Source organism: Manis pentadactyla, chromosome 3, assembly GCF_030020395.1.
Source record: "Manis pentadactyla isolate mManPen7 chromosome 3, mManPen7.hap1, whole genome shotgun sequence".
In the NCBI taxonomy this organism is placed as follows: domain Eukaryota; kingdom Metazoa; phylum Chordata; class Mammalia; order Pholidota; family Manidae; genus Manis; species Manis pentadactyla.
This window is the reverse complement of record NC_080021.1, coordinates 204,120,437-204,144,322: the sequence shown is the minus strand read 5'-3', so window position 1 is coordinate 204,144,322 and position 23,886 is coordinate 204,120,437. Positions and strand designations below refer to the sequence as shown.

Genomic DNA, 23,886 nt, shown 5'->3' with positions numbered 1-23,886 from the left:
AACCCCACAGTGACAAACTGCAGTACTGCAAACTACAGGCATTTCTACATCAAGAAAAAGCAGTAAAGGGTGCAGAAGGGTGATTCATTTGGCTTCCATAGAAGCAGGGAGGCTTCTCGGACACCAGAGACTACACATTGCTTTTGCACTGCCTTTGTGCTTGGGGCAGGGTTTTAAACTTAGGGTACAGGGGACTAATAAAAGCAGGAGTACACTCTCTAACTTCTTCAAGAAGGATAAAATATCTGTGCAGAAAGTGTTGGAAGTCTTAAAAGTACACTGTATCAGCAATGTAAATCATGCATTGCAAAGTGAAAGTCATGTTTTTTGTTTGCTTCAAGATAATGTAAAAATTGCAAAATGTTAATCAAGAGAGAAACTGCAAACCAGATATGTAAATTCTGGGAGTGGGTAAATAGGAGTTAGCTGTGTACCACTGGTCAAAAGAAGAACCCTGCTAAAGCAGAAACTAGTGATTCAGGACCATGGACATGCTCCTGCCCCACAACAACCAAAATGCAGGAGCCCAGACCCTGAACATGGCAGAATCAGTATTCCCATGCCCCAGCTGTAGCCACTCCCCTGCATCCACCATGTGGCTTTGAAGAATGCTGTCCATGCCCTAACCATAACCACCCCTTGGCACTGACCTCTCTACTCTTGAAGGATGCTTACAGCACCTGCAACCCTATGCTGGCAGCCTTTTGTTCAGGTCATGGAGGCACTATCTGCCCTATGCCAGGCAAGCTCACAGGGCTAAGCTATCAATACCCCTGGAAGTAGCATTCAACCACTGGTAGAGTTGGTGGGTTAACATGCCGGTTTGCAGAGTTGCAATAACTCTGTTGAATGTTTTACCCTGTCTTCCATATTTCCTTAAAGGAACTGAGTTCTCATTGCCCACAGCAGTACCTGACTTTCGAAGAGACCCCTGCTATGCCTGTCACTTCCGCAAATGTACTGTCTGATCCCCACACCTGTGTCTCTTGGGAGACCATGACTCAGGACCCAAAGGGAAGGCATCCCTGAGTGGGCAGTTCCTGGCGGAGGGTAGGAGGGCTGATGTCAGAGATCGGGTTTCAAAAAGTTATACGGCCCTGTATTTTTGTTTGTTCATCTTTTAATGTCAGGAAAATAATCTTGCTCAGCCTGTCTACAAATGTGCCTAAGGAAATTTCACTCTCTAATGAGTCTAAAAATTATTGTAAATTCACTGCCAAAAGTGAGGTGCCTATTTCAATTATTTTATTTAAAAGATTCCCCAGAAGACCAAATCTCTGTAGGAGTGCCTTTAAGACTGGTACCAACCTAGAGCAGCATACAACAGGGGAAAGGCCTGGAGACTAAGGTCTGGCTTTCTTAGTACCTTGTACATGGTGTTGGCATTGCCAACATCCAAAGACCAAGGACCACATCTTATCATTCTTTTATTCTCAGAACTCAGCTTAGCACCATGCACATAGTAGGCCCTCATTATCCATTTGTTAAATGCATGAAGTATTATGAATCTACATGTCAACTGCTGACAATGTAGGATGTGGCCACTCTCCGTGTCCACCCAGCTCATGTCTCTATCATCGGTAGAGTCTAGGAAATCAGGAAGTGCTCCATGTTATTGGGCATCTTCTGGAAACTAGTGAATAGACTGAGTTTTAAATCTGGGGTTGGATAGGCAAAACTGAGGTAGAAAAGGCAACAAGAGCCAGCAGTAGAAAGTGGGCCTTTGAAAAAGATGTTTGGAGGATGAGTGTATGCTTACTTAGAAGCCTCACTCCACAGTTAGTATCAAGTGTACCCAACATGGTTGGGTTGACTTGAGGTTGACTAGATGATGCAACTTACGTCCCACTTTTAGCCATTTAATTACACATTTATGACTTTGATGCTTTTTTTTTTAACTTGAGAGTATTTTTTTTTTCCCTTGTGCATTTTTATAGGACCTGTCTCTGTTTACAGCGCTCGTTTGATACAGAACCTGGGCAGAAGTGATAAGGCTATGAGTTTACAAGATGTTTTGCATACATTTTGAAGGGGGCTCAGATTTTGACATAAAGTTGGGATATTCAAGAAAAATTCACCTGCAATATAAGGGGCAAATGGGTTTGGGGTGTCACCTGCATTACACTAGCTCCTGGGTACTACACTGAACCGCCTGCTCGAGTGCTGGCTGCTCATCCGAGGACACTTTCCTCCGGGTCCCGGGAGGAGCACGGAGCACAGAGCACGTACCCACAGCTCCCAGGGCTCATGCTCCCTGGGCACAAGGAGGTCAGGGGCGGGGAGAACAGTCACTCTGGGGTTCTCACAAAGGTGCCCCTTGGAGAAGATGAGTATTTACTGGGCACTTTTGTGGGCTCTGGCATTTTACACACACTGTCTCTTAATCCTCAACCTAACCCTTCCACGTGGGAACTCCTAAACCCATTTTATAAATGAGAGTGTTGAGGGTCAGGGACTTAAAATTGCTCTCCTAAGATCAACTGTTGGGGCACATCCAGGAGTGACATCCCTATTTATCTAACTCTAAAGCTAGTACTCTTTTTGCTTAAATTATGCTGCAGAGAAAGGAAAAAATGAGGAAGGGAGGCAGGAAAGGGAAGCAAACAAAAATGGGGGAAAAATTAAAATCTCAAGAGAGAGGTAGCAGGACCCCAGCCAGTCCTTGCTGCCAGCAGATCCAAGCAGAAGCATCAGACCGAGAATTTGAGCACTAGGTGCCGCTGAGAACTGAGGGCCATGGAGTGCCAGTGCGGCCCAGGGAGACAGTGTGGCCCCTGAAGAGGTGCTTCCCTGTATTCTCAAGGAAAGAGCAAAGTTGGGATCCACAACCATCAAGTGGTGGTCCTCCTGGGCCTCGTCTTCCCCGAGAGGGCCACCCCCCTCCACCAGAGCAGCAGAGAAGCACTGGTAGAAGGGTCTAAGTCACTTTGATTAGTGATTATTATTAGTCACAAGGAGGGCTGTAATAATCAATGCTAATTTATACACCTCCCTTTCCCAAGGGCCCCTGATTGAGGAAAGTGTGATTTCCTAGGCTGGAGTTATTAATAGACTGCATCAGGGCAAATGGGGCCAAGGGAAGGGCTCGGAGAGCTGGGAGGTGGAGGGTCTGCCGTTTCCAGGGGCCTCCTCTCCTCTCACTCACAGTAGCTCAAATGAAATGTAATAGCTTTTCATTCCAGTCTCCTAAGGTTAAGAATGAGGAGACCCTAAGGGAAGCACCCCAGAGGGGCATCCTGCTCTTCTTTGGGGCAGTTTAATGAGACGGCTGGGTCTCTCATGCTCTTCTCAAAAGAAACATCTCCTGTGGTGCTACTTTCAGTGATGTATCCAGCCACCCAAATCAATGCACTTTATTGAGTCTTACTACCGGCAGGTCCTCGGCTTGCTGACAGCAATGTGAAAAGGGATTAGACGCAGCCACTGCCCTCCAGGGACTCAAGTCCAAAAACATTTTGAATTTCTATATCCCCTTGAAAATTTGGGGAAACTCTTGACTCTCTCCAATCCTCAAAATGCCTGAAACTCATGAATACATTATTACATCTAAGTGTAAGGGAATTTACAGACCTCCCTCCACACGACCCACGCAACACTGAAGTCCGTTCACTCATTCCATCCTATAGAAGGTGGACCCCAAGGTTGCACCCATGCTTGAGGGAGGCATCATTGTGGGTAGCTGATGAAGGGGCAAGCTTTCTTCTGAGAAACCAAGCAAAGCAGACAATCAGGGCACTGCTGCAAATTAGATATACAGACCTTCCTCAGCTTATGCTGGGGTTACATTCCCACAAACCCTTGGTAAGTTGAAACTACTGTAAGTGAAAATGTGCTTAAAACACCTAACCTACGGAGCATCAGAACTCAGCCTAGCCTAGTTAAAATGTGCTCATACGTTAGTCTACAGTTGGGCAAAATCATCTAACACAAAGCCTATTTTATAATGAGGTATTGAATATCGCATGGGATTTCTTGACTACTGAACCGAAAGTGAAATGCAGAGAGGCTGTGTGGGTACAGAATGGTTGGGCACTCGTCAGTTGCCGACGTTCACAATGGCGCGGTCGACTGGGGGCTGTAACTCGCTGCCTCTGCCCAGCATCGCAGGAGAGGTACCGCTCATTGCGAGCCCAGGAAAAGATCCGAATTCAAAACCTGAGGTACGGTTTCTTCCGAATGCCTATCATTTTTGTACCATTGTAAAGTCAAAAAAATCATAAATTGAACTCTGTAAGCCAGGGACTCTACAATCTCCAAATCTAGCACTTGACCGACAGTTTTGCCAACTGGCTCTGTGACTCTGTGTAAGTTCCTTTCTTCCTCTCTCTGGACCTCAGCTTCACCATCTTCCCGACAGTCAGTCCCAACATTCTAGGTCACCCAGGCCAGCCCCTCACTCATTCCCCAAACGTAGCCTCTTCCCTATGTGCTAGCCTGTGTCTAACTTGCACACCCTCAGCGCCGAGCCCAGGAGATCCCAGTAAATGCTCGTCCACAAGTGCTTTTTCTCACCTAGCCCTCCCTAAGGGCTTTGGAACAGTGGCTTTGAAGGAAGACTGACCTGGGCCCTTACACGGATCCCATCACTACTGGGGTGGCCCTGGACAAATTCTTTAAATCATTTGAGGCTTGGTTTTCACCTCCATGAATGTGGGAATACTACTACTACTTACCTCCTAGGTATACTGGACCATAAGCCTAACCAATGAATTAGTTGTATCAGTTCCAAATGTTACTTGCATATAATCCTCCTTTTCTTCCATCGTCCCCCCTTCCTTCCCTTCCTTCATCTCTCTTTTCTTTCCTTTTTACACGATTTGTAAGACCATGAGGGAGACTACACTGTCATACTTACCCACCCTCTACTTTCTCCTTAGCTGCACAGCAAAGCAGTTTACATGAATACAATTAGTGGAAAGAAACCAGAAGTTCAGATAAAGCCCCGTCCAACCGTTGGTTTTTGAGACCCTGAGGGGGGCCTGGAAGCAGCCTCCGGGTTTCCCATGGAGGAAGCAGGTCAAGCCGAGCTAAAGGGCTGTCAATACCTTTCAGCTGCGCAGGGTGACGGCACTGGAAGGAGCACTTGCTGCCGAAGGTGGTGCCCTCGAGGCAGGAGAAGGAGGCAGCGTAGACGTGGTGCTGGTCCGGGATGCCGCAGTCCACGGGCTCACATGCCACCTGCTTGTTCCATTTGCCCTCGGTGCAGGTCACTGTGACACTGGGTCCCGTCTGAAAGGCAGAGGCAGGCCCAGTGAGGGGTGGCAGACCAAATCCAGTAGGTGGGGAAACGCCCCCTCCTCCAGTTTATAGCTCAGAGTCTCACCTGGGCATCAGGAGACTGATAGGTAGGTAGCGTTTAACTTTAGCTCCCTTTTAATGATTCCCAACAATTGTTTAAATTAGGTATTTCAATTCCCATTGTATAGCCCCAGAAACTAAGGCTCAGAGACCTAAGGGCTCAGCAGCAAGTCACACAGCTAGAAAGAGCCCAAATGTGAACTGAACCTGGACCTTATGCTCTTCTGCTGTCTGTAGACTCTCCCAGATCAGCATTTCTGTTGTATTGATGAGAATCTTGAGACTCAGACCTCATGGGGCCTGATTATTTCTCACGGAATAGACTCGGAAGTGTGGCACCATGGTGGGACACTGGCTGTGATCAGTCTATCTTTTCTTGGCTCAGGGGGAGGCCCCAGGGAGCCTCTTACTGTGTGTGGCACAGAGCGGGCATCGCCCTGGACACCGGAGACCTGGATGTCTGTCCTCCGTGCTCTGAGGCCATGGCCAGGCCCCTCCCCTAGTCTGAGCTCTCCACTGGCAGTGAACTCAAGAGCCTCTTCCTACTCTGAGATGTGACAGTTCACTAGTTGCGGGAGGTAGACAAGAAGAAGGAACAAGGCTGGGAAAAGTCGAAGTGTTGACGGAAATCTGAAACAAACTAGAAGATGGCAGGGCTGTGCGGGTGGAAGGCCAGGCCAGGCCACAGAGCCAGGGGAGGGGCAGCCACTGGCAGCCAGGACGCAGCCATTCCAGGAGGGAGGCAGTGAATCCCAGGGGGGTGGGGACGCCAAATGTTGGCCAGGGATTTTAAACAAAGGACATTCCCCCCTCTTAAGCACACATTAAAGGGAGCAGAGGTCCCTCACTGCCAAACAGCCTAATGGTTTCCACTGGCATTGAGACCTGCCACACCGGACACAAGGAAGGAGGTGTCCAGGGCAAGCACCAAGGGCCCTGAAGGTCCTGAGGGGCACTCTGTCCAAGCCCAGAAACTCAGGACAAACCGGTGCTCCCCATGTGCTCTGTGTGCTCCAGCAGGAAGGTGGAGGCCATGGGTCCCGGCTTGGAAGAGGCTGCATCTGGTGACAGAGCTCGGCAGTCTTCAAATCTCAGGGCCTAACAACCACCTGGCCCTGCTTCCCTACCCCCACCTGAGACCCCCAAGCAACATCTGGCCGAGGCAACACCGTGCCACACACAAATCCACTCACGGCCACCATCCTTGCGCAGGGCACATCTGTCTTCCATCAGCCTTTCAGATGACTTCTGAGGGCTCACCCTGCAGCCCGTCTCACTGCCAGACTCCAACCCACACCCAGTGGGCAGCCAGAAAGACCTTGACCAACCATGATCTGACCATGTCATTTCCTTCAACAGCTCCCATTGCCTTAAAGGTAAAACTCGAATTTTCTGACCCAGCTGACAGGGCTTTGCACCTGGGGACCCTGCTTGCCCCTCCAGTCTCACTGCTTGAGTGAGTTCAGAAAAAGAAAAAATCCCTGGGCCACGCTTTTTCTCACCAAAGGGCCTCCACAAACCATCGCTACCTGCACCCAGAGCACATATTTCTTCCCTCTTCCCACCCTTCTGTCTGTCTGTCTTGTTCTGTTTTTATGTCACTTCTTCCAGGGCACTTTCCTAGAATCTCCCTGGGCTGCTCTTCCAGAGTTTATTGCACTGTGACTAGTCACTCAGCTCCTGGAGAGAAGGAACTAGGTTTATCTTAGCAATATTTTTTTCTCTAGCACTTAGTACAGCATCTGGTTCCTAGTGAACAGATGTTTTATGATGAATGAATGAATGAATGAATGTATGAACGAACGAACGAACCTCATTGACAGAGGGCTTACCTCTTCCTAAAGCAGCCCTGTTTAATTGTGGCAGAGTTTGGACCAGGAGGGTTTTATTCCAAAATGCTCAGCCTTTGGCCTTCTAGATTTGCAACCTACACAAAGTCTCTGAGACACGTTGCAGGGAGCAATACTCTGCATGGGAACCATTGTCTTAGAGATTCCAGATTGATGGATTCATTTACTCAACGTGTACTTATTGAGCTTCTACTATGTGGCAGCACTACCTGAATCTGCTGGGGGTTCAGCAGAGAACATGTTCAACACCTGGTCAACTTTTCCTGGGTTGGAGAGGGGCTCTGAGCCCAGCACCCACGCACACCTGGCTCTTGATCAGCTCGTCGTCCCACTGTATCTGGAGCACATAGCCCATCTGGCAGCGCACGGTACACTGGGCACCGTGGTAGCGGTCACTGCTAGAGCAGTTGAGAGAAGCGTTCTCCACAGCCAGCTCTGGGCAATCGGTGGCTTCACATGCGAAGTGCACACAGCTGGAGAGGAAAGGAACAGGAGCGTAAGAGGCAGTTTTCTCGCAGAACCACTGCACTCCGGCTGCAAGGTTAAGACCAGTGGCCTCCCTCTCCAAAGTTTCTGGGGGCTGAGACTGAGGAGAGAGAGGCACTGGCTTTGTTGAGGACGACTCTGAAGGCAGTGGTTGAAGTTTATCATTAAGAGCACAGTTCATAGAATCAGACACACCAGGGTTCAAATCCTGCCACTTGAAAGCTTCATTACTAATCTTCAAACCTTGAAGAACCTCGGTTTTTCTTTCTGTGAAATGGGGATCATTAGATTACAGCAAGTATGCGTTGAGTTTCTTATCTTCCAGGCACTGACTTGAATGAAAGCCCCTTCATATTTTTCTGTAGTACTCAATGAGGGTCGTGCTGAGAATTAAATCAGATAGGTAAGGAAGAGCACACACCAGGATTCCTGGCACATAAAAACACTCGATAGATGGCAGCTAATGGTATAAATAAAACTACGCCTTCTTACTGAGAAGCTGTGTAACTGTGGGCAAGGTACATGACCTCTCTGAGCTTTAGTACACTCTCAAATTTGGCCAACCTCAAGAGTCATGAGACTCAACCGAAGGTGTTGCAAGTAGTCTTTTATGAATTGTCAGCGAAGTTATGCACAGACCATACTTTGTAACTTGCTCTAGCTGCTGTTTCAACCTCCCTGCCAAGTTGAATTCTACCCACTTTTCAAGTCCAAGTTATATGCAGATTTCTACAGAAAGCTTTCCCTGTGTCTCCCCAGGTGTGCTCCCGGCAGGAATGCTGCCCTCCCTTCTCTGACGCCATCGCCCCATACTTTGTGCACTGAAAGCACAGGCCCTGGGTACCCACCGTGAGCCGGAATGTGTGCTAATCCTTCAGGAAACGGAACCCGCATACAGCCTGCGCTTAGACGATCTTTCCCCTTACATTATCGTCACACAGGCACTCTGTAACATTATTGACTATTCACTCATTGCTTATATACATGAGCTCACTCCATCTTCACAACAACCCTATGAGCTAAGTGTTACTCATTTTATAGTTGGAAAAATCAGGGACCGGTGGGATCAAGTTACTTGTTTAAGTTCCCACCCAGATGTGCGACTCCAAAGGCCTTGTTTTCAATCTGGCCCCACACCTGGATTTAGGACTTCCCTCTGTGTTGTCTCCTACTCTTTGCATCGCAATAAAAGTGCCTCGTGCATAGATGTTTCCTAAACAGCAAGAGACAAATGGCGGCAGCGTCTTGCCACAGCTTTTAAGCACTTTACGGAGGGAGAGATGTTGATTTCAAACACTGTCAGCTTGTAGGGGGTAGTTTCCTCTAACCTGTGTCTCTCTGACTTTGTCTACCCAAAGCCTGGCATAAAGTATGCACAGATAGCAAGATTTGCATGCCGGCTTTTGTTTTCCTGTTTTTATCAAGGAGACAGGGATCAATTGGTGGCCAAAGAAGCTTAGGAAGAAAATTGCCAATTGTTTTCTTGGTGCTGGTTTCAGGACACCCCGCTGAGGGTTTCCCAGGAGCACGCCACTCATGCCTACTCCCAAGCTGCACCTGCTCAAAGGTATGGCGAGAATTAAAGTCGCAGGTGGGGTGGGGGAGGACTGACACCCTGCAGAACACTCCACAGATTCGCTCCTTGAAATACTCGGAGAAGGGCAAGCGTGTGATCGAGGTCTCAGACCCACCCTGACTTGGGCTTTATACTTCCACACACCCCGCCTCCGAAACGCGGGCGAGTGGGGCAGAGGGACACATGCCGAGCTAGTCGCCTGCTCCGCCCTCCTTCCTGCTGCTGACGGCCTCAGAGAGACTGTAACTGTGGAGTCGACACAAGAGCTGTGACACCAAACAATGCGTCTGTTCATGTTGTGTAAGGGCTGAGGGACGAGCCACATGGTTCCAATTTAAATAGATTTACTCTGTAAGCTACCAGCTTCCACACTGGTCCTCTGACCTATGGCCATGCTCATCTGCGCTCCCAGGAGGCCCCCAGGCCTGGGCATCTTTGGGCCATGGGCCATTAAGATGGAAACGGCACGTCAGCCTCCAATTTTGTGCACATTCATGTTCTCCATAAAGAAAAGGATAAACTGAAACACTTGATTTCCTACATTGCAAATAGCACAGTGCCTGGCAATTGGGCCTCATCTGGGCTCCTACTGTTTATCAGTTACTTGACCTTGAAAAGTTGTGGAATACACTGAGCCTCAGTTGCCTCATCTGTAAAGTGGAAATAACACAATTTATCTCCCAGGATTGTCAACAGGGTGACATGCCAGCCGCTCATTCAGCTCCTCAACAGACCTTGAGCGGGGGCCTTGCTGTATACCAGCTGCTGTTCTAATCACTGGGGACACGCGGAAGATTTCCTGTTACCTGAGCATTTGGGGAGGGACGACATGTGCCAAAGACAAGTACTAAACGAGCCCACTTCACATAGCCATGCATGCAGTGGGGGCCCTGCAGAGGGTGGGGACAGGACACCACGTGGAGAGGGGGCGGGGGAGGCCTCCACAAGGAGGGGACACCGGAACTAAGGCCTGGATGGAACAAAGGGATCAGCCATCCGAAGCTTTGGGGCAGAGGGATTCCAAGGCCGAGGAAATCCTGCATAAAGGTCCAGGACAGGAGGTTGCTGGGCATGTTTGCAGAGAAGAAAGGCCAAGCAATGAGAAATGCTCGGGAACTATGATGTTCCACGAGGAAGTGGACTTTCTACTCTGGCTCTTTCTGTCATTGAAGGACAACATTCCCAGGCCATGTGAGTCCCCTAAGCAGAAGGTTCCATGGTCAAATGAGGGGGCAGCTGTAGACTAATGAGAACAGTCCGCTTGCTTTATCGCAGGGCTTCTCAGAACCCTGAATGCTGGTGATGGTAGATTTTCAGAGGAGGCTATGGTGCCCATCATTTGCCAAACTCTGATAACTCTGGGACATTTCTTAGGGCAAGTGTCTTCCAGAAGACACTCTTGGGAGTGAGGCATCCCTGTTTTATTTTTTTATCCCATCTGTACCTGGCTTCCCAGCTTGACTCAGGAAGGAAAGGGGAAAGGGAGGTAATATGTATGTGCCAGGTATTGGCCACTATGTCTTGCCTACATCATTTTCTTTGCATCATCATTTGGACTTCTTAAGGTCGTATTAATACTCCCATTTTCAAGAAGAGGAGAGTGAGACTAAGTGAGTTTAAACTGCTCATCCAAAGGCACTCAGTGTGGACAGAATTCCAATGAGGATCTGCCTTTCTGTCTCCTAAGTCCCTGCTCCTCACTGTGCTTTCCTGTTCATTGAAATGCTTCTGTGAACACACTGTCTAAAAATGACCAACATTATCCCAAGTGCCTCTTTCAAACAACTCCGACACAGCCCTGTCGCTTCTGAAACACAAAACTCAAAACAAAAGAAAAACCTCTGGCTTCATTAAAAATAAAAAATAAAAAATGGGGGAAGGATTTAATGCCAGTGAAGGCATTCAATAAAAATAACAAACGGAGGGGAAAAAAGAGGCTGCTTCTTAGAAGGGAGGAAGGTGGCTGAGCCCTGGATGAGGGAAGGCACACAGGTAACTTCATTAATGAAATTCTCACACCTGGGCGATGGTGGTGAGCCCCATGTAAAGATAATCAGAGATTTAGGACTTTTCCTTTTGTCTTATACAGTTTAATGAATTTATCTAATTAAACTCAAGTTCCACATAGAGGGAGATCCTTGAGTGACCTGACAGCTGAGATGCCCAGTAGCTGCCCCCTCTGCCAAACCAAATGGGCACCCATCATGCACATCATGCTCAAACACGCCAGACAAGGCCAGACGTTAAAGGGCCACGAGTTCCACTCCTACACTGTTCCTCGACTCGTGGCTTCACTCCTGTGGCTCTCACTTAGCTGCAGTCATGCCACGGGGAAGTGGGGACCATGACGGGCAGGTTGTTTATAAATCCCTCTGGGTTGCTCAGATGGGGACAGCCAAAAAGACAGTATGCTCAACCTGGGAAGATAAAGGGGGACATGCTCTGGGCAAAATGCTGCAGTGTCACTTAGGAAGTGAGACTGAGACAGAGTTACTCAGACAGGACTCGGTGTTCTGCCCAGAAAGGCAGCTACTATAAGGAGTACCCCTAGAAGGCTCATTAAACTCTGGAATTCCAGAAGCCCAGGCTATGGTGGGACAGAGGCAAAATCTTGTAGTTGGATGCAAAGTCAGCGGCCTGTTGGGTCCAGGCCCACGGTTTGATTGGCAAGGGGAGTAGAGTGAGGCACGCCCAGCAGGAGGCACATGCCAGCCACAGCAGCAGCCCTCCAGCTGGCTCAAGGTTGCCCAGTGGCACCAAGGACCGGCTGTTTCCAAATCTTCCGATTTCTTTCAGAGGAGCAATTCCGGTTTTTAATATTAACTCTCCAGATATTCAAATGAGCCGGCAACTAATTAAAGGAGGTAGCTAAGAAGGGCCACACACAGGTTGTTTATGGCCCAGTGTGGTCTGTGTGACTGCAGTCTTGAAACGTCTGATGAATTGGGAAAGAGCTTCACCCTCAAAGTGTCAAGGGCTGGATTTAAATGCAGGATCTGCCCCTCACAAGCTAGGTGACTTTGGGAAGCTCACTTCCCTGGCCTGGACTTTTGGTTTCCTATCCTCAAAATAAGAATGCAGACCCCAAGAACCTCCTAGAGCCCTCCCAGCTTCCAGAGATCATGGTTTTATGAGGACAGATCAATAGCGGTATAGAATTTCAGAGTCCTTTGGAATGGGGAGCAAAGTAGCCTTGTCAACATTTGGGATTATCAAAGGCTCCTGAGAGAACAAGTACTCTGAGAGACCACCAATGAGAGTGTGTGCTGGACAACACTTGGGTGAAGAGTCAGGCATGTCTGGTACAGGTGAAGACACACACACGCCATCGGCACGTAGATCCCCCAGACCAGTGACTCCCAACACAGGTTCTGAAGGGGCTGGTGGTCCCTTTGTTGCTGCAGAAACTGGGTGAGCCTGTGGTCTCTGGCCACAGCAAGATGCATTCTGGGTTCCAAATCCTACATATCAATTCCTATATGTCTGTGGAATGGGCTACTCCATGTGCAGGCTCCTATCAGTGCACAGACTTTAGGGTCCCTTGACTCCAGCTTCTTTACCCCTGCCCCCCAGCCACAGTCTAAGTCCACCCCAGCTGGAAGGAGTTAATCGACTCCCGTGAAGAATTTATTTCCTCTTAATACTGGCCTTCCAAAAGTTAGCTCCCTGCCATAACTGCCTTTCTCAGGATGGGCTAGCATGGAGAAAGTGGGAAGAGTTTGAGGTAGAGGAAGAAAGAATGTAAAAAATAAGAGGGGACAGAGGAAGGAAGGAGGAAGGGAAGGAAGTTAGCTGTCTAAACGCAAGGCCCACTGCATTTTATAATAAACTGCTCAGTCTCTAGAACCATAGAGAGAGAGAGAGAGAGAGAGAGAGAGAGTGTGTGTGTGTGTGTGTGTGTGTGTGTGTGTGTTAGACACACTGCAGCCTCAATTTATGGTTGCTGCTTTTCCTCACTGAAGGATCCTCTTAATTCCCCTCCCCAAACCCGATGGCCCCCCATCTTTCCCCTTCCCCTAACTCTGTGTGGGGCTGGGATCTGGCCAGAATTCCACAACTGGACCTCTCACTTGAAACATGAGCCTATTTTCTTGGGCCTCTGAATTTATTCCAAGTACTGCACTGGGCCTGGAGACCCTTGAAACTAGGTCAGGAAACACCACCTGAATTGATTTTGCTGTAGCGATGTTCTCCCGTGGCAGCCCACCAGACATCACGCTGCTCTTGGGAGAGGAGAAAGAAAATGAGGGGGGATACGGACTGGGAGAGGGAGGGGAGGCAGGAGAGAAAGCCAGGAAGAATAGATGGGGAGGAGAAGGGGAGGGGAGGGAGGGGGGAGGGGGAAGGGAGGGAAGGGAGGGAGGGGGAGGGGAGAGGGAGGGAAGGGAGGGAGGGGGAGGGGAGGGAAGGGAAGGGAGGGAGGGGAGGGGAGGGAAGGGAGGGGGGAGGGGGAGGGGAGGGGAGGGGAGGGGAGGGAAGGGAAGGGAGGGAGGGGGAGGGGAGGGAAGGGAGGGTGAGGGGGAGGGGAGGGAAGGGAAGGGAGGGAGGGGGAGGGGAGAGGGAGGGAAGGGAGGGAGGGGGAGGGGAGGGGAGGGAAGGGGAGGGAGGGGGAGGGGAGGGGAGGGAAGGGGAGGGAGGGAGGGGGAGGGGAGGGAAGGGAAGGGAGGGAGGGGGAGGGGAGGGGAGGGGAGGGAGGGAGGGGGAGGGGAGAGGGAGGGAAGGGAGGGAGGGGGAGGGGAGGGAAGGGAGGGTGGGAGGGGAGGGGAGGGAAGGGGAGGGAGGGAGGGGGAGGGGAGGGAAGGGAGGGTGGGAGGGGAGGGGGAGGGGAGAGGGAGGGCGGGCTGGGGCAAAGAAACAGCACCTTTCCCTACCTGGGAAGCAGCTGAGTCAAGTGGGACGTGTCTCCTACAGCCAGCAGAAATGGGTGCTATAGAAGTGGTGCTATTTACCTTGGTGTTTTGAGAATGAAGGAAATCATCCTATGGCTTTTTACAGTTGCTGCTTATTTTTCTTTTCCTTCTCCCTAGTTTGTTTGTTTTAAGACATTTGCACATTTGCAAGGCCCTGTCTATTTGGGGACATGCCTCTTCAGCTCCCCAGGAGCTGCCGCCTTCCTGGATCCTTCGGGGTCTCCACCTGGAGCATTCAGGGGGTGGCCGTGCAGCCCAGCAGCCGGAGCTCCAAAGGCTTAGCCTCTCCTGGTGAAGTCTGAGCTCAGGACCAAGCCAGCCGAGGTCCTCAGGGCTGCATTGCCATCACTTCGCTCAGTTTCACCAAACAAATGCTCACACATGAGCAGCTGTGCAAAGTGCCTTTCTCTCCCAGATGGGCCCGACTCTCGCAGGCCCCGTGTATCTCTGCGGAGCGGACAAGGCAGGATTTTGCCTCTAACTGCCTGGCCTTGACTCACTCATTCTGTCCATACCTCCTAAGGCAGGGATGATAATGAAATAATGAAATAAGATAATAAATTCTGGTCTCTTTTCCGCTCACCCCTCTTAGCTCTTGGGAGTAACACACTGTTACAAGTGGAAAGAACCACAGAGCACATCCCAATCCATCATCATAATTTTATAGTTGGGGAAACCGAGGCCCAGAGAGGCAGGGTGCCCAGCTCACAGCCTGCTGTGTGACCACTCAGGGCCAGGGCAATGCTTTGCCTTGGATCAGCGTTCTTCCACAACAAGTCAAAGAACTCAGCAAATACTTATTGAGTGATTTGTTTCTGAGGTTCTACCCTTTTTCCTGTCTACTTTGGGCATAGGAACTGCTCATTAAGAATTCAAAAAAGTCAGTGCTGGCTTCACTCAACTTGTAGATGGCCCAGGCAGCTGACTGAAGATGGGGAAGCCATGCAGAAAGGGCTGGAGGGATTCTTGTTTTCCATTTTCCATCGATATTTTTCCTTGGGTTCTGGGAATTAACCTATTTTTATAGTCTGGACAGCCAGGGATGAAAAAGCCCTCTTAGTTGGTAAAATATAACAATGGGTCATATTTTAGGGGCTCTTTTGCCTCTGAATGATTGCAACAGACTTTGTACAACAGAAACTAGAGACAGTGGGTGCAAAGCCATGGGGTTCTGCAACCACCTTTTGTGTCATTTGTGGGAATAGGGGCGTGGGAAGGGCTGGTGTCCCCACCCATCTCTTCCCTCTCCTTGCTCCCAGGGACACAGGGAACAGAGCAGAGCTTTCCCGTATGGGGCCTCACCCTGGGGAAGCCCACCAGGACCCTAACTCTCCTTCTCCATTTGGATCTTAGGAACCAAACGTGAGAGATGCTGTGTGATCACGGATCAGTCCTTTCACTTTTGGGGCCCTGAAACTCAAGCAGGTAATGTAGAATTTGGACACTTTGGAATTATGAGATGATCTCAGAGGCTTCTTCTAGCTCTGAGAATTTTATGCAGAATTCCGTGCAGAAAAGCACCACCACCCTATCGAAAGTGGCAATGGATGTTCTATATTAATACATTTTCTTTGCACGGTGCTTCACAGTTTACACGAGCCTCTCCAGCTGCAGTGAACCATTTAACCCTCATGACCACCCTATGGGGTAGATATTACCCATTCATTCTAAAACAGAAAACTGGGACTCAGAAAAGCGAAGTGACTTGTTCATGGACACACAGTCAGGAAGGGGCACCTTCAAACTCAGGTAGGGGCACTGCCAATGCTCAGTGCTGTCCAGGAAACGCCACCCTCTTAGCTCTAAGCCAGGAGCATTAACAGGCACTGATAGAGTGATGTTAAACAGTTAAAAGATAAACTCCTAGACCACTGGGGGGATCTCAGGAGCTAGGTTTGGGGAAGACAGAGAGATTTACCCATCACAGCGATACACACAGTGAACTGGGAGGAAGCAAATCCAGCCCTCCCCCTACCACCGAAATCCAGATGGGTTATGCCTACTCTGATATTTAAGAAGCAGAATATTCCAGTATTTCAGAGCTGAAAGAGAGAAAGCCACTTATCCTTTCTTTGTTCCAACGAGGATATTGCTGCCCAGAGAGGGACAGCGATGTTCCCAGGGTCACCCTGCAAGCCATCACCAGCTCGGGGACAACTGGCCAGGAGTAGGGGCTCCTCTTTCTACCACAGATCCTTGCTTCCTTCTCTCACCACTGGAAGTCAGACGTGTGTGGGCCTCTCAGGTCTACAGGCAGAGCCAGCCAGAGGCCAGAGCACAGGGAAGAGAAACACACAGACTTCCTACAGCAACACACATGGCTGCCCAGGTCCAGATTTCCTCCATCTGCCCTTGGCTACAAACAGCCCAGGGCCTGCAGACCAGGTCTCTTACCTCTTCTCAGCAGGGCTGTAGGTCTCCCCTCTCTGGCAGCTGCTCAGGGTGACGGGGTCAAAGTTGTCGAAGGAGCGAAGGGCCACCCCCGAGATGGCAACCAGGGGTGAACTGAAGCTCACACGCACCGCCTGGCTGTGGTAGAAGGGCTGGCTGAGGTCATGGAGCACGGGGATAATCAGTGGATTGTTTCTGCAGCTCAGGACATGGAGGCCTGTCAGGGGAGACAGAGGGCCAAGGGGCCAGGCTCATTACTCAAGGCCAGTCACGCCCTCCCCAACGGGCCCTTCCCGAAGCCCCCAGACCCTTTCATGTCACTGCACAAAAGCACCATTGGGTGGCCGGTGGGGATTTTGAGTTTGATTGAAAGTTTCTTTGTCTGCCTTTTTCTCTTGGTTCCAAATCTTTCCAATCCCCCTGCCTCCCTGCCCCCTAAGCTTTCCCTTCACCTAGTGCCCACAGCCCCTCTCCCCCCACCCTACGGCCACCCCTTGGCCAAGCGTCACTGGCCCTCACCTCCCCACACTGCATTAGGGCTTGATGGTCTGAGTTGCTAGTTTTCAGGCTGCCCTCCCTGTCAGTCATAATGATAATGAAAATAATTCTCAGCAACAGGCCATTCCCAGGGTACACAACTTGCTCCCTTTTTGTCTTGGACCCTGGAAGCAGCCCTGTGAGGTAAGGACCATGTACTCGTCTGCAGAGGTGAGACTAGGGGTCATGGACAAGAGGCACATAGCCAGCCAGCAATGCAAAGGCCAAGGTGAATCTAAGCTTGCCTCATTCAAAAGCCCTCAGTTCTTTCTAGAACAGGGGAGGGGTCCCTGGGTTTCGAAGAAGGAAGGGAGGGGACCATGGAGGAAAGGACACGCAGAAGGAGAGGGAAGGGAATGGTGAGTGAGGGCTGTGGAGAGGTGGGAGGTGGGGAAATGGAAGCTGGCTTTGCTGTCTGATGGAGCTCACTTCAAATCACGGTTCAGCCACTTCCTAATGCTGGGACACCAGTAAGCCCCTAAAACTCAGCTTCTGCATCTGCAATATGGGATGATCCTGGCCAGCCCAGCGGGCGCCCTCCTGCGGCCAAACCCCGGAGCTGCAAGGCCTCTGCAGAGGATCCGGGATGCTGCAGGCAGAGGACAGGGGCCTGGTGGGGAGGGCCAGGGACACATGGAAGCCTCAGGCACTGAGGGGCAGGATCCGAGGAGCTTCTGCAGAACCCGACTTCCCCCCTTTCACCAAAAATCCTCTCCTCAGAGCCCTCTGCAATGCTGGGACAGCTATGAAAATATTTGCTTCTCACTTAGGGAAATTTCCCAGGAATCCAGATAAGTCCAGAGGGGCTTCTTTCTCTTTATTAATATGTTCCCCCTTGCCTTTAAAACTAACTAACTAAGTAAACATAAAAACAAAACAAAAAAACCCTTCCTGCTCCCTTGGCTTCTGCATGACCCTGACATGACCCTTGCCTGCTGGCTCCCTACGGATCTTTGAAACGAGCTCCCTGGGGAATGGTGCACGCACAGCTTTGTGCCTGGACGTCTGTGCCAGCCTGGGGTTTGAAACACCCGGTGTGGCTGCCCGGGAGATGTCGGGCAGGGCATGCTGGACACAGGGGAGGGGCAACAGGAGTTTCTCGGTGCCAGGTCTTGTGCTGGGCACCGTCATAGCAGTGGCTCATCTAATAGCTAGTATGTCACCACGATGGTAAAGTGGCGTCGGTGTCCCCACTGTGCACAAGAGGAAACAGGACTCCCGGTGAGGCACGGAGAAACTGAGGAGAGCGCTCACATTCCCAGGGGATCCACGCCCGGGAGTCAGCTTCGGAGCTGGCGCGCTCTCCTCTGTGTCCTGTCCCGCGGTCTGCGGAGAGGTGGCGGAGGTGACAGCACTGACTCTTCTCCCCCTGGGCCCTGTGGGGGGCCACTGCTCAGGGCCTCACCTGCCTCCGCACTCCGCAGACGGACCTTCCCTCACTCCTCCTCCCGTGGGGAACTCGGGCCGACGTGCTGGGGACATGGCTGCTGCTTTGGGGGCACTCATGGACGCCTCCGGGAACAGGGGAAAGAGTAGCCGGCTCTAAGTCCAAAAACCTGGCCACCTTCCTGTCTTCCTGCATCCACGAATGCCTCTTTTTGGGTCTCAGGAGCTGATATGAACAGTGGAGAAGCGGCCTCTGCGTGGTCTCCTCCCTGGGGTTTCCTGAGGACTATATGGGGTGTCTGAGATCACAGGTACCTACAGAAGGGAGCTATTGAAGGGAGGACTCTGACATTGACCCATTATGTCCACATCTGCCAGATCCAGGCTTCCTGGGATTCCCAAACACATCCTGGGTTGAAGGCAACCAGACTGCCAGGTAAGAAGCCAGAAAAAGGACAGGGGAAGGGAGAATTCATTCTCAGCTGGACCTTACAACCTCCCGGGGGCAGATGTGGAAACAGGCACTGGGGCAAGCCTCGCCTGAGAGAACACGCTCACCTAGATCGTGGCTCTGATCTTTGGTATCGAGCAGCTGGACGCTGATGGTCTCCTGCTTTTGGTCCCCATAATAGGTCCCATCAGTCACCAGGTGGACAATGACTGCTGTCGCAACCATTGGCTGAGAAAAGTACGCCTGAAATATAGAAGACACAGGAGCACTGTCTCATGCAGGGGGAGCAACTGTGAGGTTGGGGTTTCAAGTAGGATCTTCCATTTCCGGAGCTGGGCTCCTCTTCAAGAGCCCCTGATGGAATAGGAAGGCAGTGAAACCTCAGAGGGAAGGGCACAGGCTCTGAGGTCTGCACCTCTTCCAATCTTGGCTCTGCTCTGACTGAGCTGTGTGATATTGAGCGGTGGCTGCGCCTCTCTGGGCCTAAGTGCCTTTACGTCTAAGTGGCAGATTAAGTACATAGCTCTATCACAGAATGGCTGTGAGGGGCCAGTAAGATGAGAGAAAGTATCTGGCATATTCTAAAGATACAAACAATGGTACTTATTATTGTTCATCACTTCTTCATGCTAGTTAACCCCTGTGCTATGCATCAAGGAGACAAAACTAAGTAAGACAGCCCTCACATTCCTGCAGACTATGGAGTTCAAAGTAGGTCAGATACACGCAGATAAAAAATCAGTACAATGCACAGTCCTTAGTCAGGAAGATGGACCCACAGATAGGTACATAATCCCATGTGACAAGGGTCCCCTAACAGATGGCCAAACACGTGTAGGACTAAAAGAGAGAGAGCAGTCACTTCTCTCTGTGGGGATCAGCAAAGACTTCTAGAAGGAGAAGGCAATCTTAAAAGGCCCTGAACAATGATAGGAGGTCCCAGGCAGACAAAAGGTATCCATCTAAATTTTCTGCAAAAGCTGGAGTGACTAGGGGCATTCCATGAGCAATTAAGGGACTCTGATTCAGGAAGCATCCCACTGCTAAGTGTTTTGTCCCCATCTTTACAATTAACACCATCAGAGGGTAGACGAAGCATCCTGAGAAAAGCTCATGGGAGTCAGTGCTTCCTGGGGACCACTGCTGGAGAGTCTAAGCTCTCAAAGTTTCGGCTTACCCGGAGCCAGAATGTGGTCTGAGTCACCTGCGAGTATGGATAGTTGATCATGCAGGGGTACCAGGCGTGCTGGGAAATGCCTTCACTGAGATCTATCACCTTGGTTCGACACACCTGGAAAGAGATTTTGAAAAACGTTTTAGAGGGTCTCAGAGGTTGAATGAAGTTCAATTTGACTTTTATTATGAACCTATTTTGTTCTGGGCATCACAGGAGGAAACAGGAGTGAATAGAGAAGAGTCTATTCCAGGAGCCCTCATGCTAACATAGAAGAGGGAATCCTCAACACTGTTACGGCAAGAACAGATAACATGTCCTGGTAGTAGAGGTGACAAAGAGATTCTCATGGGACAAATCCTGGAGGAGATGACATTTGAGTTGGGTGTAGAAGAATGGAGGAGAAAGAGTGGAATGGCATTGTAGGTAGTTGGAACAGAGGGAAAGGCTCAGAGGAAAGCAGGAACCCAGGATTATTTAGGTTGTGATAAGCTGCCTAGTATTATTAAAGCTTGGGGAGAGTGGCAGAAAAGGTAGGTTGAGGATCTCACAAAGTCTCGGATACGAAGCAGACCATTTTAGAACAAATCTGTAAATTGCGCCCAAAGCCATATTAACAACAGAACAAAGACTACAACAGTATGGGCATTTGCTCACCCCCAAAGACATTCAGTATATGTATTTATTCTCATAGTCACACATACTCATTCAAAATGACAGCTATACCAACTGGTGTCAACAGAACCACAAAGCACATATAGATGAACAGAATTCTTCAAACTTAGGAGTTTCTTGGGTATCCAGATGGCATTTCATTCATTGGCACCTTCATTCATTCAAAAGCCATATTTATCGGGTAACTGCTATTTGCCAAGCACTCTGGGACAAGACAGTGAACAAGACACAGATGCTGAGGGGCTTACAGCTGCTAGCGTGTGCAGATACTCATCAAGTAATCACATATGCAACTGTAAACCGTAGAGTAGAAAACAGAAAAGTGCTATGATGGCAAAGGAGAGGGACAGTTGAGTTGTTCTTGAGATTGGTCAGACCTTTCCCCACAGAAGATCATTCCATACTAATGCTTTTCCTCTGATCTCTAATGTGGCTTCTCTCTCAAAACTGCCCTGTGAATTTGGACCTGTTGTGCCACATCGGCTGGTCTCAGTCTACTTATCTGGAAAGTAATGCTAACCTAGAGAATGCCAAGGATTTTATAAGCTATGCAAAAAAAAACAACAAAAAAAGTGAGATAATCGAAATCATAGTAAACAGACATAAAACAAACAGAGAAGTAAAGAAAAGAAAGGAAAAAAGAGGAAGTCTATATAAGGATTAAGGATATCTACTCCAGCAGCGCCTACAGTAGCGAAAGATTGGGAATCGTTTACATGTTCGTTCTGTTGGGGCCGGGGTGTATAAAATATGAGATATTCACATGATAGAATTTTATACAGCAAAAGATAACAAGAAGACTAAACTAGATTCATATATAGAGATAATACTAAAAATATTTAACAGCCAGTTCCATATGGGTTCTGGTCAATCGAAATGGAAGCTGGAGCCATGAGTTCAAAGATATCAACATGGAGAGTTTGCAAAAACATAGCAGTGAGTGAAAAAAAAGAACAAGGTGCAAGCGGATAAGGACAGGATGATGCATTTATAAAAATCATTCAAAGCAAGACTCTATATTGCCCAGGGATTCCTATAGATCAGCATTGATCCTATAGATCAACCCCAGTTGATCTTAAGACCATCTATTAAAAATGGAGTGGAAAAGCTATACATCAGATTCACTCATCACACTCAAGAAAAAAAATGCATGGCTGCATTGTGATCTACAACTGTAAGTATTATTTTTTAAAAAAATAAACTTTTGATTTTGGAGTAATTTTATATTTACAGAAAAGTTGCAAATATAACACAGCGTCCCATACACCCTTTATCCAAAGTCCCTTAATGCTGCTGTCTTCATCAATTGATTCATAAAATGTCAACTAGAGGAAGATAAGTTGCTTAGCCAACTTTGAAGAATCACAGATTGTCACCCAGGAAGTTCTGCAGTTCTGTGCTGGCTTAGAAGAAGGAGACCTGGCTCTGGGCCAAGCTCCCTCAAAACGTGGCGTGTGATTTGCGATTAGTTACCTTAACTCTTTGGGCCTCGGTGTATCTTTCACATTTGAATGTTGGATTTGGTCACAAGTTTTCAGCCTGCCACCTGTGGATTTTTAGGGTTCCTTGGAGGTGTCAGCCTGGGGGTCAGGGTGTGAGATCTCCTTGCTTCCTGTTGCACTGTATCAATCTGAGCATCTCTTCTTATCTGTTTTATATATGGACCTGCCTTACAATGTTTCATTTAAAACTGCTCTAAAAACATTGCAAAGTATTGAAACTTGTTTGTTGCCAGAGATGTCTCCCCCTACCCCCCGCCAAGGAATCAGTGAGTTCTGGGGGTACAGAATTAGTTTCCTGAATGTCACAGGTAACTTCTTCAGTAGAGTAGAGGTGCCCAGAATTAACCATCGCATTGGCAGGAATTAGGTGGTGGCTTCAGTTTTTTAAATCTTTAGGAGCCTAACAGTAAGGAGGAGACTCCGGGTAAAACACAGCCACTTTAATGGCTGGAAGTCGTTTTCAAGTTTATTTATTTTTCTCAAAAACAACTGGGACCGAGCGTAGGAAGATCTGCCAGGGGATTGTGTTACATTTTACAACAGTACAAGACTTTGCGTAAACTATCTATGGCATTTGAAATCCAGGCCAGCAATTCGACATGTATCATTTTGGAATTCTTTTCCCTGTGTTCTTAGCTGCCAGTCCCCCCAGCAGAGCGTGGTGGAGCTCATCCCTGGAGTGCTGGAGTGGGGGGCTTATCTCTGCATCTTACGCATGCACAGTCAGAGAAGGCTCAGACATGGCCCAAGCCCTCTCATTGCTTAAATACAACTTCCTCTTATCTCATCAGCTCTATCAGCCCTAGACAGGGCTTTAGAGGAACACGCTGCTGTGATTTTATTCTCCTGTTTTCTCATGTAATTTTGTGTTTGTTTCAAGCTGGCTGCGATCCTGACCAGGGACAGTCAGAGTAGATCAGAGAGGAACAAACAAATCCAGCTGAACCTTTGCCCAAAGCAAAGCCCCAGTTGATCTTAAGAACATCTATGGTTCTAGGGAGGTGGGGGAGGCTGCAGGGGGAAGGAGAAGCCAGCACTCACCGGCCTCCTGCTCCTACAGACCTTGCCTGGAACTGCTTACTCAGCAGCCATTCAGTGAGGGTATAGGGCACACTGGGCTGCAAACCTGGAGAGAAAGAGCTTGTGCACAGTCACAACATTTGTCCTTACAGACCTAAGTGTGATCTCGAGGTGACTGATTCTCTGGGGTACTCTGTTTCCATCCACACTCTTTTTTGCACCTTGCAAAACAGCAAATCCAACTCCATAAAGCATTACTACATACTACAGGTTTTACTGAATGTTTTGTGGGCAAGCAAGCAGGAGCGTCACACTGCACACTCCATGTGGCCTTGCACTCTCCCACCAAAACCCTGACTTCTCTTCACTCATCATCGCCCTTTCTCCAGCATCACCGGCACCGCTGACCTTCCGTATTTCTCCCAACCCTGCTACTTCCCAATCTGCTTCTTTCTCAAATCTCACGTACAGCCATTCTGCTCTCCCTTAAATTCTCTATTCTTGCACACACAAATCCTCCTCATGATGCCAAGGGCTCTGCCCAGGCCCCTGACCCAGGGATATCAGGGGTTTGAGCATAGTAACCTTCTACCTTCTCTATCATGTTAGTATGAACAAGATCTGATTCCT

At 49.3% G+C, this 23,886-nt stretch overlaps 1 protein-coding gene across 1 annotated transcript in view; it reads right to left on the bottom strand.

The window, feature by feature from the left end:
* The window catches only part of PAPPA (pappalysin 1), a 230,765-nt gene that overhangs the window by 50,989 nt on the left and 155,890 nt on the right, over window positions 1-23,886 (bottom strand). The window contains exons 11-15 of the mRNA XM_036915515.2: window positions 20,063-20,176; window positions 18,993-19,128; window positions 16,515-16,728; window positions 7,453-7,621; window positions 5,046-5,229 (exon numbers count right to left, since the gene is read on the bottom strand). Coding sequence (XP_036771410.1) covers window positions 5,046-5,229; window positions 7,453-7,621; window positions 16,515-16,728; window positions 18,993-19,128; window positions 20,063-20,176 — 817 coding nt within the window. The remainder of the gene's footprint in view (window positions 1-5,045; window positions 5,230-7,452; window positions 7,622-16,514; window positions 16,729-18,992; window positions 19,129-20,062; window positions 20,177-23,886) is intronic.